Here is a 17747-nt window from a genome sequence, read left to right on the forward strand (position 1 = left end):
ATCGGCGAGTGCGGTCTCTTTCGTGCTCAGCATAGCCTCGCCTTTCATCCTGCTGGCGCCGGCGGCAGAAGCGAGATATATGGCCGCGTATGCCACAGTAAAAACAAACCGGACGAGGTGGACGCCACTGAGGGTACGATGGCGCAGCAAGTGCTATGGTTCCCATCGAAGCCAAATGGTCATAGGAAACGCCAGTAGGCACGGAAGTCACGGTAGGGGTGGGTAGCGAAACAACATCCGCGTAGGTAGGGGTGGAGCGCGCTACCGGAGCAAGATGCGTCGTGGGTGTAGTCATCGCTGTCAACTCCTGCTTTACGACCTCGCGCAAGTCGAAGGTGGGGGTTGGTGCGCAGGCAGCAGGGGGACGCTTTAGGTCTTGTAGTTGAAGCTCCTCGCGGATGATGGTGCGGATAAGAGCACGTAGATCTGGAGAATGAGCAACCTGAGGATCGCTGCTGTCATGTGGAAGACGAATAGACTGCAGCTCGTCGAGGCGTTGACACGTTGAAGTGATGTCTTGGACAGAAGCCGGATTTTGCACGATTAAGGCGTTGAACGCGACAGGCCCAATGCCTTTTAAGATGTGGCGAACGCGTTCGGCTTCCGTCATGCTAGGATTCGCACGGCGGCACAGAGCCAAGACATCCTCTATGTATGAGGTGTAAGACTCTTGGGGAAGTTGGCGGCGCGTTCCCAGCTTCTGTTTGGCGACTTCTGCACGGCCAGACGAGGAAGCGAAGATTTGCCGCAGCTTCGAGGTAAACGTGGACCAATCCGCGATGTCGGATTCGTGGTTGAAATACCACGTCTTTGCAACACCGGTCAAGTAGAAGGCGACGTGCCTCAATTTCTGGGTGTCGTTCCACTTGTTACAAGAACTCACGCGGTCGTAGTGGTCGATCCAATCGTCTACGTCATCACCGCGGAGTCCCGCAAAGACAGGGGGATCGCGCTGAGGGCTCGTCACAGTCCAAGAGGGCGCCGCAGGTGGGGTCGTCTGTGTGGTAGGGTTTGAGGCGCCGGAAGGGCCGGGGTCGGAAGTGTCCATTGTTGTAGGGGTAGTTGGGTGCAGGCGGCGACCGGAACGGAGCTCCAGGGAGGACGGGAACGCGAGAGGACGTCGGGATCTTGACGTACCTCCACCACTTTATAATACCGAGACCGATCAAGTTGTCCAGCGCTGTTTATTCCACCAAAGGCAACGCCCCCAGCTCACGCGCGAAGAAGTCGAAGAACAGTGAAGATGATGATGGCTATGTACAAATGAAAACGACGAAGTACGTTAATAGTGCTTACAATATATTTATGAAATATTTAATTTCTGCATTCATGGTCACCGTTAAAACTATCATTTTGTCACGTTGTAGTGACGTTAAAGAACACAGTAGCAGGACTGTGAAAAACGAAACTAGCTTTTATTTGGCGAACCTGTGCCCACAAAACCAGGCTACACTTCAAGCACAACGACAGCGGCGAACAAAGTCGGCGATTGTCGAAAATCTGCTCAGCGGGTCAAGCGCGTCGGCTTTTATACATCAGTGGTAGAATTTTCCAAAGTAATCGCTGGAACCCGCGCGCCTTCCACAAAGTTATACACTATTCGTGTCGCGCATTCAAGCAATCAGGTTACACAAGGTTCCGTGACAGGCAGCGGATGGAACCATCGATAGCATTCCAGAAACATCCTATACATGCAGGCGCGCCCTGCGCTGTGCGAAATCATTTGTCAGGCGGCGAAACGCGGTCACCCGATAAAGATAAACAAGTACACTTGTCAATACCCCCTGTTAAAAAGCATGCTGCAAAAGAAACGAAGGTAGTGAACAAAAACACCTATAGCAAAGAAACAACAAATTAAGGAAGTTCGTCGGCATGCGTAAAGGAGCTTAAGACGCACCACGTGGACCAGTTCAGATCGTGGGCGGCGCCGCTGTGAATGCGAAATGCCGTCTCGCACGCCCTCATAGTCGAGTGCGCCAATGCGTCGGATGATCTTGTATGGCCCGAAACAGCGGTGTAAAAAGCTTCTCGCTCCGTCCTCGTCGGCGTATAGGGGCCCAACCCCAAACACGGTCGCCGGGCTGGTTCTCGACGTAGCGTCGTCGAAGGTTGTAGTGTCGGCTGTCGGTCCTCTGTTGGTTTTGATCAGCAGGAGGGCGAGCTGTCTGGCTTATTCGGCGCGCTGGAGATAGGTAGCGACGTCAAGATTCTCTTCGTCGATGACGTGCGAGAGCATGGCGTCAAGAGTCGTCGTCGGGTTCCTACCGTAAACCAGCTTGAACGGCGTTATCTGCGTTGTTTCTTGCACCGCCGTGTTCTAAGCAAAGGTTACGCACGACAGCACCACGTCCCACGTCTTTTGCAAGACGTCGACGTACATTGCTAGCTGTCGGCGAGTGTCTTGTTCAGGCGCTCCGTGAGACCATTCGTCTGCGGGTGGTAGGCAGTCGTCCTCCTGTGACTTGTCTGGCTGTATTGCAAAACGGCTTGGGTGAGCTCTGATGTAAAGGCCGTCGTTCCTCTGTCGGTGATGCGGACTTCTGGGGCACCATGTCGCAACAGCATGTTCTCGACGAAAAATGTCACTTCGGCTGCGCTGCCTTTCGCTAGAGCTCTAGTTTCAGCGAAGTGGGTGACATAGTCCGTCGCCACGACGATACACTTATTTCCGGATGTTGATGTCGGAAACGGTCCCAACAAATCATTCCCGATCTGCTCAAATGATCGGCAAGGAGGTTCGATCGGCTGTAGTAATCCTGCTGGCCTAGTCGGGAGTGTCTTGCGTTGCTGACAATCTCGGCATGTCTTGACGTAACGAGCGACGTCGGCGGTCAGACGCGGTCAGTAATACAGTTCCTGTATCTCGACAGCGTCCGGGAGAACCCGAGGTGCCTAGCGGTAGGATCATCATGTAGGGCGTGCAGTACTTCTGGACGCAGCGCTGATGGACCAACAAGAAGGTAGTTGGTGCGGACTGGTGAGAAGTTCTTCACGAGCAGGTTGTTTTGTAGCGTGAACGAAGACAATCCGGGCTTAAATGCCCTAGGGTGCATTTAAGCCCAGATTTAAGCCCCATCGGTGTTCCCTTCCACATACTCGACGAGGCCTTTTAGCTCCGGGTCTGCTCGTTGCTGTTTAGTGAAGCCTTCCGAGCCTATTATTCCGAGGAAGGCATCGTCGTCGTCGTCATCTTGCGGCGGGGGATCGATGGGAGCGCGTGATAGGCAGTCGGCGTCAGAGTGTTTTCGTCCGGACTAGTAGATTACCGCGACGTCATATTCTTGCAGTCTGAGGTTCCACCGCGCCAGCCGTCCTGAAGGGTCCTTTAAGTTAGCTAGCCAACACAACGCGTGATGGTCGCTGATGACTTTGAATGGCCTGTCGTATAGGCAAAGGCGGAATATTGCTGTAGCCCAAATGATGGCGAAGCGTTCCTTTTCAGTCGCAGAATAATTTCCTTCCGCTTTTGAAAGCGACCGGCTACCATAAGATAGCACCCGTTCATATCCGTCTTTCCTCTGGACTAGGACGGCACCGAGGCCTAGGCTACTGGCGTCAGTGTTGATTTCGGTCCTCGTCGAAATTTGCAAGTACGGGGGGCGACTGCATGCGTCCTTTGAGTTCTTGAAATGCGTCGGCCTTCGGCGTTTCCCACTTCAACTCGACATCGCATTTCGTTAGATGTGGTAGTGGCTCCGCGATGCGTGCAAAGTCATTGACGAAGCGCCTATAGTAGGCGCACATACCAAAGAACCTACGCACTGCCTTCTTGTCCAGCGGTTGTGGGATCTGCGATCGCAGCTGTCTTCTACGGGTCGGGACGGACTCCAGATTTGCTGGTGACATGGCCTACGAAGAGAAGCTCATCGTAAGCGAAGCGGCACTTTTCCGGCTTCATAGTGAGCCCTGATGAATTGATGGCCTTTAATACTGTCGCAAGCCGCCTAAGGTGATGGTCGACATTTCCGGCGAAGACAACGACGTCATCCAAGTAAACAAGACACGTATTCCACTTAAATCCTGCTAACACCGTGTCCATGAAGCGCTGAAACGTAGCAGGCGCAAAGCACTGTCCGAATGGCATGAACTTGAACTCGTAGAGGCCGTCTGGCCTGATGAAGGTGGTCTTTTCATATTCAGATTCAGGGGCCCTATAACGTAAAACTATTCCAATAGGTTTCTATTCCAATTTTCTGACGTCAAATTTGCGTAACCGCTGACGCAAGCATCGGGTGGTCACCCGTAGGGTTGCCTAAGCAGACCAATCAAACGCTCTCCTCGTTCATAGGAGGTTACTTTTGTTTGCTTGAAAAACGAATAACATTGCCTACACTGAGCGGCTTGTCTTATCTAATTGGCTGACAAGAGGCAAGGAGCACGCTGAAGTGGAGAGGGATTCGATGGGGCCGAGCCACTGCACAGAATATCGATAACTGGATGAAGAGGGTGGTGCCGGCGTCTGCGATTAGTCCGCTTTCTTTGCTTAGCTTGCGGTGACTGGTGGAAAGTCACGGCGGCATGCAACGGAAGCTCAACAATGACGCTAGAACGGATCCTCAACAAAGATGAGTTGGCAGAATGACGACCTGAACGCTCCGAAAGTGCTCGAAAACGTTACACGGCTACGCAAAATGTTGCATTATACGCAAATAAACCCATGCTCTGCGACAGGTGCGAGTAGCTAGTGCATCAGCGATCGGCAGCAGCCATCTTTTATTCCTTTCGGAACGGGGCAGCCAGAGGTTATTCAGAAAAAAATTCAGTTTTGTTCCGCATATTAATGTATCTTTTACGCGTACACGTCACTCTGACGCGGGGAGTTTTGCAGTTTTCTGACGTCTCGTGACAGGCAGGTGAAGTGGGTGCTGCCCGAAAACTTTTGACCAATAGCCGAGGGCTAGTGCTGAAAAGGCGTCGAATCAGAAACAACCATTTTTCTTTTCTTCGGTCAAATCATGCATAATCAGTGTGTACACGTCATATCAGATGGGGAGCTATCGCGGTTTTCGTGACGTCGCGTGACCTACAGTTGAAGTGGGGGTGGCCCAAAAAAGTTTTTGACCAATCGCGGAAGGCTGATTGCAGAATTGGAATAGAAATGTTTGGAATAGCTTTACCTTATAGCACCCGAGATTCTTTATTTTTCTTGAATTTGTTTCTTCAAGAAGGGTACAGAAGCTAAAGGTATGGCAATACCTGACAGAGGCCTCTGTACCGGTTCCAGTCTTTTCGCGATCTCTCTCGTCGACTTCTATTTGTCAGTAGCCAGACTTGAGGTTCATCGATGAGAAGTATTTAGCGTTGCAGAGCCGATCTAATGCGTCGTCTATCCGCGGAAGGGTGTATACGTTCTTCTTCGTGATCTTGTTCAGTCGACGATAATCGACGCAGAAACGTATGGTTCCGTCCTTTTTCTTCACGAAGACAACAGGAGATGCCCACGGGCTTTTCGACGGCTGGATGATGTCGTCGCGCAGATTCGTCGACTTGTTGCCTAATAGCGTCACGTTCTCGCGTCGAAACTCGGTAAGGGCTCTGGCGGAGCGGTCGAGCGCGCTCTTCTCTTATTATGCGATGCTTGGCGACTGGTGTTTGTCGAATCCTCGATGACGTCGAAAAACACTCTTTGTATCGTCGGAGAAGACGTCTGAGCTGCTGCTGCTTACTCATGGGGAGACTTGGATTTATGTCTAAATCTGGTTCGGGAACTATAGTCGTCAGTATAGATGCGGCAGAATCCGACAGGACAAACTCATTGCTGGTTTCCACAATTTCCTCGATGTACGCGATAGTCGTGCCTTTGCTGACTTGCTTAAACTCCTGCCTGAAGTTTGTCAGCAACGCCTTCGTTTTTCCTCCGTGCAGTCCAGCGATCCCTCTTGCGACACAAGTTTCACGGTCGAGTAGTAGACGTTGGTCCCCCTCGATGACGCCTTCTACATCAGCGGGTGTTTCGGTGCAGACGGAAATAATATTGCTGGAGCGCGGTGGGATGCCCACTTGATCTCCGCGCACGCTCAAGGCATGGCGACTACGAGAGTTCTCCGGCGGTAACGCTTTATCTTCCGACAGCGTTATCGATTTTGACTTGAGGTCGATGACTGCGCCATGTTGGTTCAGGAAGTCCATGCCGAGACTGACGTCTCGTGAGAGTGTTGGAGGATAACGAATGCTGCAGGGCAAATCCTGTCATGAACGGTAATTCTTGCCGTGCAGATTCCAGTGGGCGTAATGAGGTGCCCCCAGCGGTCTGCCAGTTAATTGTTCGGCTACACTATCCTTGTTCAACTGTTCTCCTCAACTGACGGAGGCAAGACTACATGATAGCGGTGGTATGCAGACGTCGTCGTCGGTGACACGTAACCATGTACATTGGCGCTCTTCGTCGTGGCTCGTGTCTGTACTAGTTGGCAAGGTTATCTCGCCGTCCCGTATGTTAACCACGGCGCCGCACTCCCGGAAGAAGTCCATTCCAAGGATGAATTGTCTGCAGCACTCCTTTAAAGTCATAAAAGTGGCGACAAGAGCTGTATATCCTATTTGGAGTCGTGCAGTACATTTTCCTATAGGTGCCATTATCTGGACCCCGGCATTGCGAATATAAAGGCCCATCCATTGCATTTTGACTTTCTTAAGCCAGTCTGCCAACTGCTCGCTCATTATCAAAAAGTCTGCGCCAGTATCAACTAAAGCTATCACGTCATGCCCATCAATCGTTAAGAGTAGGTCAGCACTCACAAATTCGTCGGCGTTCCGTTTCTGCCACTTGCTCTGCTCGTTTCTCAGTAATAATGGAGGATTTTCGGTGGTTCGACGACTTGCAGCCTGCCCCCCGGAGGTCGCTGATTTGAGTTTCCTCTCCGTGGGCTTAGAGAGCGGCCTCTTACCAGGTCGGCGAAACTGCGACGGTTCGGTGAAGAATAACGTAACAGAGATGGCGAGCGCGACCGGAGATTAGCTCAGCTGCCTTGTTCCCGAATGACACTGTCGTCGAAGCGTGGATATCTCTCTGGAAACTGTCGTGGAGTGGCTGGTGATAATTCCTGGATGCCACCCTGGCGATGAGGGCAAGAACGATAAATATGCCCTGGTTCGCCACCGTGAAAACAAAATGGTCGACGATCAGCAGTGCGCCATGCGTCGGTCCTACGAAGCTGGGGTCGCCTGAAACCTTCCCTCTGTATCCAGGCAGCAACAGGTGGTCGCTGGTGGTACTGCTCTACTGGCACGGTAGAAAGCGGGCGACGGACAGTGTCTGCGTAGCTGTATGCGCGCGGCTCGAAGCGAGGCTCGGGACACGGTTCAGGGAGTGGCTCACGTGATGCAAATGCGTGCCGGATTTCTTAGCGGACAACTTCAATGACCCAAGCAACAGTGAAATCCTTCGGGGTCAAAATTCGCTTCGCAATCTCTTCGCGCACAATGTGTCTTATTTGTTCACGCAGCGAGGTCTTGTCTGTCACTGTCAGTACTGCGGCTCCTGAAGGCACATCGCCAGTCAGGTGTTCGTATTGCCGCCAACGCTTCTGCAGTGCCAACTCGATTGCTGAGGCTTCCTGAATGAATTCATCCACTGTTGTAGGCGGGTTACGCATGAGACCAGTGAATATCAGTTCTTTAGCGCCGCGCATGAGATAACTCAGAGGCTTTGAATCAGGCATGTTGGGATCCGCGCGGCGAAACGAACGAGACATGTCCTCGGGAAACATCGAAACACTTTTGTTGGGCTTCTGAATGCGCAACTCGAGAAGGCGCTGTGCATTATCTCGGTGATCAGTGGTTCCGAAGGTATCATGTAGCCGACGGCAATATTCGTCCCACGTTGTCAAATGTGCCTTGCGGTTTTGGAACCACGTCCTTGCGCTGCCTTCAAGAGCGAAGTATACATATGAAAGCTTATGGTACGCCCGCCACTAATTGACCTTAGCTACGCGTTCGTACTCGTCCAGCCAGTCTTCGGCGTCTTCATACGTATCACCGTGAAAGTTTGTGGGGACTACATTGTTTTGAACAGTCACCTGTGTTGCACTTGCAAGCGCTATTTCCTGAGTTGGTGAGGTCGGTGTCAAAGTTCCTTGCAAGAGGCCGAATTCCGGGCACAGACCTTGCAGGCGGCGGCTTGAGCGGTGCACAGGTGTCTCGACGCGTGGATGATGTCTTGAAGGGCTGGATGCAGGGCTACTCACAAGAGTTGTCCTCATCATTAGGCGATGATACGAGACCCAGCACCTCCACCAGTGTCACGGCTCACTTGAGACAAGAGCGGAGAGCGGTATTTTATCGAGACAATTAGGACAAGTGCTCAGTTCAGGCTTCTTCTTCTCTAGCACCTCGCTTGCACACACGACATCGTCTTCGTCGCCCGCGTGGTTGGGCACAGATGGCGTCGCGACAATACATACTTATACAGCTGAAATATTCGTACTGAAGTGCGTGCTATGCGGGCACGAAGAGAAACTTCAGGGGCCTGAACTATGTTTCTTGCTGAAATAATAACGGTATGGTTGCGGTCACCGTCAGCAAGCTTTTTCTGCACTAGATTGATCCGGAAACGCATACTAGGTTACCTGGATGATACTAGGCTCCTATGTTTCAAGGCCAGATTTAGCTAAATTCAAAACTTCGCATCTTGATATCTGCGCGAGACTATAAAACTCAAGTTGTCGAAATTTATCTAGATCTCATTACATTCCATTGGGGTATTACACTCTAGTTACAGCTTTCAAAGAAATAGTGCAGTCAGTACATAAAAATACAGAAATGAATTTATCGTCCAAATCATAACTATAACTGGGATTACTGGAATCACCACGCGTGCTAATTTACTTTTCTAAGATACCTCAGAGATGCTATATCGCAGAAGCAACAAGCGGCGTGCTGAATCCTCAATTTGCTGACCCATCAAGTAGCGCCTATTGTTTTAGCCAAGGTTGTCCTTGTTGTAGAATATATATAATGTTCGATTGGATGCTGAAGGAGGAGTGTCGTACTGCATTTAATAAAAAGGGTTCACATGCTTGTCAAAAAGCACGGGTGGAACGTAATTCATTTCGCTTCATACAACTACGGATTCCAAGGTTTTCTTAGGTATTGCACGGTTTCCAGCTCTTCAAATGTAATATAATAATAAACAGACTTTAACGCGAAGAACTTCTGTTTTATTGCAGCTAATGCGTCGAAATCCCTGAGCCGAGGTGTCCCCCCACCCACAGGTGAGTTCAAAATATACAAGTACCAAAAAACTAACGTGCATTACCACCTGAGCATAGTGACATCAATATATATTTATAAAACATGTCATTTCTGCATTCATGGTCGCCGTTAAAACTGCACTATCATTTCGTCACGTGATAGTGACGTTAAAAAACACAGTAGCAATACTGTGACAGACAAAATTAGCTTTTATTGGGCTAACCTGTGCCCACAAAAGCAGGCTACACACGAAGCACAACGGTATCGGCGAACACAGTCGGCGATCTTCGAAAATCTGCTCAGCGGGTGAAGCGCTTCGGCTTTTATACATCAGTGGTCGAACGTTCCAGAGTAATCGCTGGGACCCACGTGTCTTGCACAAAGTCCTACAATATTCGCGTCGCGCATTCATACAATCAAATTACACAAGGATCGGTGACAGATACTTCCTATACATGCAGGCACGTCCTGGCCTGTGCGCAAGAATTTGTTAGGCGGTGAAACGCGGTCAACCCATAAAGATAAACAAGTACACGTGTCAATATATTTTCATCGTAGCCTGTTCTAATGTTTTATTGCAATAGCAATTGTATGAATACTTCAGGCGCATTGCAGCTGTCGGCGCCACGGTAAGGTGCCGTATAAAGTCAAAGGGTGGTGAAATTGTCGGCGCGCGCCGTATACTGTATGTCGAGTAAAATCGTGCGTGGGTGAGCAGGCGAACGCAGCTTATACTCGCGTCTGCGTGTGAGGAAGGATGGATGGATGGACGGATGTTATGAGCTACCCCTTTGGAACGGGCGGTGGGTTGCGTCCCCAAGCTCTTGCTTTTATACTGCCTAATGTCCTACCTAGGTCAAACAATAAAAAAAGAAAGAAAACTATAAACCCCCACAATCAAATTTTTTGATGTCCTATTGCGAACTGTGCTTTTGTACGTCTCCGTTTTTTGTCGTTTACATACTTTTTCCCACCAATCCTCCAATCAACTCTTACTAATCCCTATTGCGGACATGTCTGCTTTTCCACTGCTCTCGCTGAACCCAAGGGCTTCATGGAAGCCAGTGGTGTCTAAATCGACCGCTGGGTAGACGTCTTCACAGTCCAATAAAACATGCTCCATAGTTTCCCTAGCTTTACCGCACCAAGCACATGCGTCTTCTTCCTTCTTATATCTCGCTTTATAGGTGCGTGTTCAAAGGCATCCAGATCTCGCTTCGAAAAGTAATGAGCTTCCCTTTCAGTTATCATAAATGGTTTCTGTCCTGATTTCGTTTTTTACTCTTAAGTAGTTACTCATGGCAGCTTTCTTTTCCATTGCCGCCACCCATGAGATTAATTCAGCCTCTCTGACTTTCCGCTCGACCTTCTTTGTTGCTGTGTTGCCCACCCTACACGCCGCATACTTGCTGGTAAGCTCCCTAGTTCTTTTCCTCCACTGTGAATCAATGTTTCTCCTGTACAGATACATGAACACTCTCCCAGCCCATTTACTTTCTTTCATATCCCTCAGCCATTCTTCATACTCAATTTTACTGCGAGCTTCCCTCACTTCAAAACTGGTCCAGCCCATATCACCCTGCACAGCTTCATTTGTAGTCTTCCCGTGAGCCTTGAACTGCCCTATTACTTTGCCACCCCGACCGACGACCAGAAGTCCCGACATCGTTCTACTGAATTCGTTCGACTGCAATCTCATGTTGCGACTTACGTCCTCCTGTCGCTTTCGACATCACTTCGAGAAGGGCCTTACGTGGTGTCGCCACTTTGCGACGTCCTCCTGGTACGTCAAATAGCACTACCAAGCTCAATTGTAACTCTTGCCAACAATCGAGCGTGGCTTCCTCTTCTGAAGTTTGGTTCTTGTCTGCAAGTGCTCCCTGGGGGTGTATCTCGGGCTGTGCTGTCCCCTTTGGAACACTGTGGAGTAGCTGCTTTTACGCCCGAACCACGATTCGACGCTGCTGCAGCTTCTGCCCCTCCTACTTCAACGACAAGTTTACGCCAATGATAGCTACTGAACTACGACCTGCATACGCCAACGCCCTTCGCCGCATTCTTATGTCCTACGATGAAATCTTTGATTTTGGCAATCGCCCGCTAGGTCGAATCCGTGTCGTCACCCATCCAATCCACACTGGTGACTCTCCTCCTATACGCCAGCGGCCCTTCTGTGTGTCTGCGGCTGAACGCCAGGTGATCAAAACGGAGGTGGAAAAAATGCTCTTCAAACATATTATCGAGCCTTCCTGCAGTCCGCGGGCGCCACCTGTCGTTTTGGTTAAAACGAAAGACAATACCTGGAGATTTTGTATCAATTAGCATCGCCTCAATAAGATTACCAAAAAAGGCGTGTATCCGCTTCCGCGTATTGATGGCACACTGGCCTGCTTACACGGTACTAGTTACTTTTTGTCGATTGATTTGCGCTCCGGTACTGGCAAATAGCAGTGGATGAACAAGATCGCGAATAGACCACCTTCGTCGCCCCAGATAATCTCTATCAATTAAAAGTGATGCCTTTCGGACTCTGTAATGCCCCTGCTACCTTTGAGCGCATCATTGACTCTCTTGTACGCGGATTCAAATGAACCGCATGCCTCTGCTACCTTGATGACGTCATTGTTTTTCTCCGACGTTAGAGAGCCACCTCCACCGACTCTCAGCTATCCTTGCTGTTTTTCTACGAGCTGGCCTACAACTCAGTTTTGCAAAATGCCATTTCTGCCACCGCCAAATACGAGTACTTGGTCACTTGGTTGACGCTGCTGGCGTCCAGCCTGATCCTGATAAAGTTCGTGCCGTTGGTAAGTTTCCATTTCCGTGTTCTTCTACCGATGTCCAAAGTTTCCTAGGGCTGTGTTCCTACTTTCGGCGATTTATCCAGAACTTTGCCGAAATCGCTCGTCCTTTCACAGACTTCCTCAATATGGACACCACTTTTCGTTGGGGATTCGACCAGGCTGCAGCATCTTCAACGCTTAGTCGCGTTATCAATCCACCCGTGTTAAGTCATTTTGATCCGCATTATTACACAGAAGTTCGCACTGATGGAAGCCGCGATGACATTGGTGCTCTCTTGTCCCAACGACAGCGGGACACCAATCGCGTGATCGCATTTGCTAGCCGTCTTCTTTTAGCACCAGAGCGCAACTACGTCATAAGAGTGCGTGAATGCTTGGCCCTTGTTTGGCCTATTGCTAAGTTCCGCCCTAACCTGTTAGGTCGACATTTCACCGTCGTGACAGATCATCATGCTTTATGTTGGCTATCCTCACTCAGAGACGTGACAGGCTGTCTTGGCCACTGGACTTTACGCTTCTAGAGTACACCTATTCCGTGTCCTACAAATCTGGGCGGCTACATAACGACGCCGACTTCCTCTCCTGATATCCTGTCGACCATACCGATGGTAGCGAAACCGATACAGATACATGCGTTTTGTCGATCTCCGACTTCTCACGCATCGCCGACGAGCAGCGCGATGACCCATATTCGCGATCCATCATTGAACGCCTTACCTCAGAGCAACAGGATATTTCCTTCCGTGCGTTTCTTCTCCAGGACGCGACCTTATATCGACACAATATGAATCTACATGGTGCTGAACTGCTTCCCGTCGTTCCCCAGCATCTGCGCTCAACAATCCTCTCGCAGTTACACGATGTGCCCGCCGCTGGTCATTTGGGTATCTCCCGTACGTACGAACGTGTTCCCATGTGATTTTTCTGGCCTGCGCTATATTGCTCAGTTCGAAGCTATGTCGCCACCTGCAAACATTGCCAACCCCCCCCCCCCCCCAAGAAGGCTCCATTGTCTCCAGTTAGGCACCTTCAGCCTATAGCTATCCCCAGTGAGCCATTTTTCCGCGTCGGCGTGGACCTCCTCGGCCCATTTCCAACTTCATCTCGGGCAACGAGTGGGTGGCCGTTGCGACGGACTATACCACGCATTATGCCATAACGCGGGCCCTCCCTACGAGCTGCGCAACTGATGTGGCTGATTTTTTCCCTCGTGATCATACACCCTGGTGCCCCACATCAGCTACTCACTGATAGAGGCCGCTGTTTTCTTTCTAAGGTTGTCGATGAGCTCATTCGCTCTTGCTCCACCTCCCACAAGTTCACGACGGCTTGCCACCTGCAGACAAACGAACTTACCGAGCGTCTTAACCGTACACTCAAGGACATGCTCTCCATGTACGTGTCTGGTGATCACTGGGATTGGGACGGCACCTTTCATTTCATGACGTTTGCTTACAATTTTTCGCGTCACGATATTACTCGTTATTCTCCGTTCTATTTACTATATGGCCGTGACCCACTCCTGCCGCTTGACGCGCTGCTCCCTTCTGATGCCAACACTACTATGTTTTAGGCTCACGACGCCATTGTTCACGTGGCCACACCACGCTGAATTGCCCGCGACCGTCTTCTGGCATCTCAGATTATCCAAAAGCACCGATACGACATTCCTCGTTGGGACACTCATTTCAGCCCTGGATAAGTTGTCCTGCTTTGGTTAACCTACCGTGTCGTCGGCCTTTGCGAAAAACTGCTGCCGCGATACGTTGGGCCATACCAACTTCTTCGTCAAGTCACCAGCCATACTTATGAGATCTCACCTTTGACTTCGACATCTTCTACCCCACCAAGAACTGATATCGTGCACACTTCGCGACTCAAGCCATATAACTCGCGCACTGATTCGACACCCTACGAAGCTTCGAGACGATCCTTGTGCCGCCGGGGGTTATTGTCACGTACAAGTTTGTGTCGCTGTGGACAAAAGCACGTTAGGAGAAAAAGAGGAGGTTGAAGTGTCTCGGGGATCGGTAGATGGTGTCACTCTGGTTACTGAGCTACAACCTGGTAAGTATGTATATTGTAAATACATATATTTTCTTCCCGTAACATGCTCAACCCACCTTAGCCAAAGACAGCCGCCATTCCCTCGACATGTTGAATTTCTATTGACACTGCTTGCCTAAAAGTGCCATTACCAGGCTTCACTTTATGAAGCCTTGACCGGTATACCAGGTAGCCAGTCCGTCGCCTGGATGCCAGCTTTAACACAAGCTTTTGAGGAGTGCATACCCGCTCTTGCGACCCAACTCTGATGTGGTTCCATATGCTACCTTGAAACTGCTGACTGATGCTTCTAGAACTACAGTTGGCAATTCAGTCATGCAGTACTTGTGCCCCTGAGCATATTTCTCCAAGAAACTCTCCACGTACAAGACCGCTAGCTTTAAGGACACAAATACCGGCTTGCTCAGAGGAACTGGTTAGTTTACTACAGACAACGGATCGCAATCTACGGCGCAGTTCAGCAATTTCAGCACATTTTCGAAACGCGGAACGGGCCAATATTACAGATCATACACTTTTCACCACACCTACCGCATAAGCCGGATTATAGATGGAGCGGGAATATAAATCGGCACCTAGGTTTCAGTGAGAAAAAGCAGGGAAAAAGAAAAAGACAACTGAAAATCGCCGAAACGCCTTTATTTTCGAAACGGCACCGCTCACCCACCACCGGAACTGTAGTCTTATTCATAGGAGGTAGCAGCACTAGTCCCGACGAAGGTCATCGGGAGTGAGCGCGCAATAATTTCCCGTACAAAGTCGGCGAGTGTCCTCAAGCTGCGGAAGAAACATACTACGTCCACGAAATCACGTTTTGCGAGGTTTGCACTACAGCAGCTGTCCTTTCTGAGCTCTACAATAGCACACGCTTTTTACTCACGCTGAGTGGCCATGTTTCCGATCGCTTCGACGAAGTCGACAACTTTATCATAAATCCAGCAGAAAATTACCTCCTCGTGCCGCTACTCACTTGCAACAAGCGAAAAAAAAATAAGATTACTAAAGAAATCAGACGCTACGTTGATCGGAACGGAAAAGCCGAAATGAATCGGATGCAGGAACCCTTAAACTGCAGAGCGAGAAGAATAAAAAAGGCTCTTATGAGATTTCACATGCATGGTTGCCAGACAACCACTCAGATTCGGCTAAGTAACGCTGTATAAGACTAGGGGTGACTCTTGCTTTTCTTCGTGAAAATATCTCAACTTATACTCAAGTTCATGCAACAGTCTCTATTCCGTAACTAACTTCCACTTGTGCAATAGAACCAGTTCTTTATAGCCCAGTATGCCACAAAAATCAAGCATGCCAGCGGGACGAATAATTGTGGTCCCAAGTGCAGTCACCTATATCTCCACCGAGAATTTTTCGGCCATGGCTGACGATGACCTCACCGAGACTCAGACAACTGACACCGAACTGCCCCAGTTACTTAAAAACCTGCTCTTCGCTTCAGCTACATCAACTTCCAGCCCCTGGCTTAGGAACTAGTGTCTACACCGACATATCCACCTGACGACCCAGATCCAGACCCTGAGATCTCGCATCGCCAAGGCCCCTTTAACTAGCTGCGCAACCTCACTAACCTGGTGTACGCACCTCGCCGCTGACCTCTACATTTGGCCTTCCATACAGCGTCACTGGATGCGCACCTGCATTCAATGCCATAGTGCGAAGAATACCAGGCACGTCATTTCACTACTCAGAACATTCTCCCAGCCTCCAGAATAATTTCAACACATCCACCTAGACGTCCTTGGTCTCTTTTCACCAGTCATATTTTATAGCCACTGCCTCACCGATATCGGTTGCTTCAGTTAATGTCCTCTGTGGCCTTTGATCAATGTGTCACCGTAATGAAAGGCGCGTCGACCTCCTTCGCTGGCTGGATACCGCGTTTTGGTACCCCCCGTCGTGTCACAACAAATTCAGGACGGTAGCGCAAATCCCGACATTCCAGGGCTCTCGCGCTTGACGTCGACTCTAAGCGACTGAGGGCACGAGTTACGATTAGTACACCGATGGGATTACCGAAAGCTGTCACCGGCGATTCAAAGCCATCGTGTACTGCTCCAGCTGCGCCTGGCTCTCCTAGTTGTCGTGCTAGTGCTCCACGCCGCCTTCAAGCCCGACATTCGAGCGACAGCTACAGAGCAAGCCTATGAGGACCGACTACGCCTTCCAGTACAATTCCTCTGGCCACCATATGAGACGGCTACAACGGATACGACTAATTTAATGACCCACCCATCTCCCACGCACCATCAACATCCTTCGTTCGTCACCAGTGGCACATCTTTCCAAGACAACGCTCTTTGTTTTCAAGGTGCTGGCAGACGTTTGGGCGTCCTTTGTTTCTCGAGGACATCTTCAACAAGTTCACTAAGTATTCGCTGCGTCATCGCTGCGTCCAACGAGGCCCACCTTGACTGCCTGCGCACGTCACAGGCCTCAATAAAAGAAAAATATATTAGAAGCTGCGTGCCAAGTAAAAGCCACTGCTCGTCATACGAACCACTCGACCATGCTCGGCGAAGTTCATTGATCGCTGGAGCGTGGCTAGCGCCGCAGCTTCGATGGACTGCTGTAATGCCTTTCAGGTTCGCTATTATTTTGAAGAATAAAGCACCATATATCTGCATATAACTTTAGTACACGTCACTTCGTAATACCTCATGTTTCATATCAGTTCCGTTGCTATATGGTGTTTTGTAGAGCTATAAAAATTGTGCGCTTATTGCTAAACATATTTAACTGTGCACGCCGTCAATTATGGAGTCTCAGTGCCGTAATTTCTTTTTATTTTGGGCGCATAAACCAACTATGGCAGCGTACTTAGCTTACGGAAAATAAGTTGTATTTAGTGCGACGTATTTATCTTGGATTGGGGTAACGCACGGTACAAAGACGAAGAAATCCGTATATATATATATATATATATATATATGTATATATATATATTAGTCATATACCATTTTAATATTCAGTATATCTACACATAGTATATGTCCTTAGTATTGAGCAGTTCATCTTTGAGCAATATTGGCAGTGTGCGAAGCTAGATGTTCTTGTGGCCGAATGTTGCGACACGCGCTGCCAAGGTTCCCACTTTGGCAAGTACTTTTAAACTGTGTTTAAGGAAGTGGATAGATATCTTAGGAGATATTAAAAAGGCCTTCGGTGAAAAGGAAATGTTTGTCGTATGTTCGTGTACAACAGTCTATTCCTATTTGTATTTTTTTCAGGATACTCGTCCTGCTCTCTTTGGAGGCTTGCAACTGCTGATGAAACACTAAGGACTCAGTGCAGGAATATGTTCAGACATCTCTGCAAACCACAAGGCCAATACATATCTGTGTTTAGCGGCATGTGTTCGCTGAAAAACAACGAAAAAAATATTCTTGGGCCTGCTACTCCAAAGGTCAATTGAATAAAATTCTCCATTTGTACATTAAAGCTACATGCTATATGGATTGAATATAGACAAATTTAACAGACCATGGGAAATCACCTCTGCTAATAAGAAAGCTTGTTTTACATCATTGTCCCTGCATAACTTTTTTCCGACAACTTCGACCCCTCCGGTGGAAACTATAATGTTCGTAAAAGCTTACGGCGCTACGAAATATGGCCTGGCGATGCTGGGCACGGAAGCAAGAAGACTGGTGGAAACGAACACTCGAG

General features: G+C 49.4%; 1 protein-coding gene across 2 annotated transcripts in view; it reads left to right on the forward strand.

The window, feature by feature from the left end:
* LOC129383547 (uncharacterized) overlaps positions 1–17519 on the forward strand; it is a 106622-nt gene extending 89103 nt beyond the window's left edge. For both annotated transcript variants that reach the window (XM_055068141.2, XM_072284008.1), the window contains exons 9-10: positions 9168–9212; positions 17309–17519. In XM_055068141.2, the coding sequence (XP_054924116.2) occupies positions 9168–9212; positions 17309–17493 (230 nt within the window). In that variant the 3' untranslated portion in view covers positions 17494–17519. The remainder of the gene's footprint in view (positions 1–9167; positions 9213–17308) is intronic.
* Positions 17520–17747: the final 228 nt, after the last annotated feature.

Source organism: Dermacentor andersoni, chromosome 8 (assembly GCF_023375885.2).
Source record: "Dermacentor andersoni chromosome 8, qqDerAnde1_hic_scaffold, whole genome shotgun sequence".
Classification (NCBI taxonomy): Eukaryota; Metazoa; Arthropoda; class Arachnida; order Ixodida; family Ixodidae; genus Dermacentor; species Dermacentor andersoni.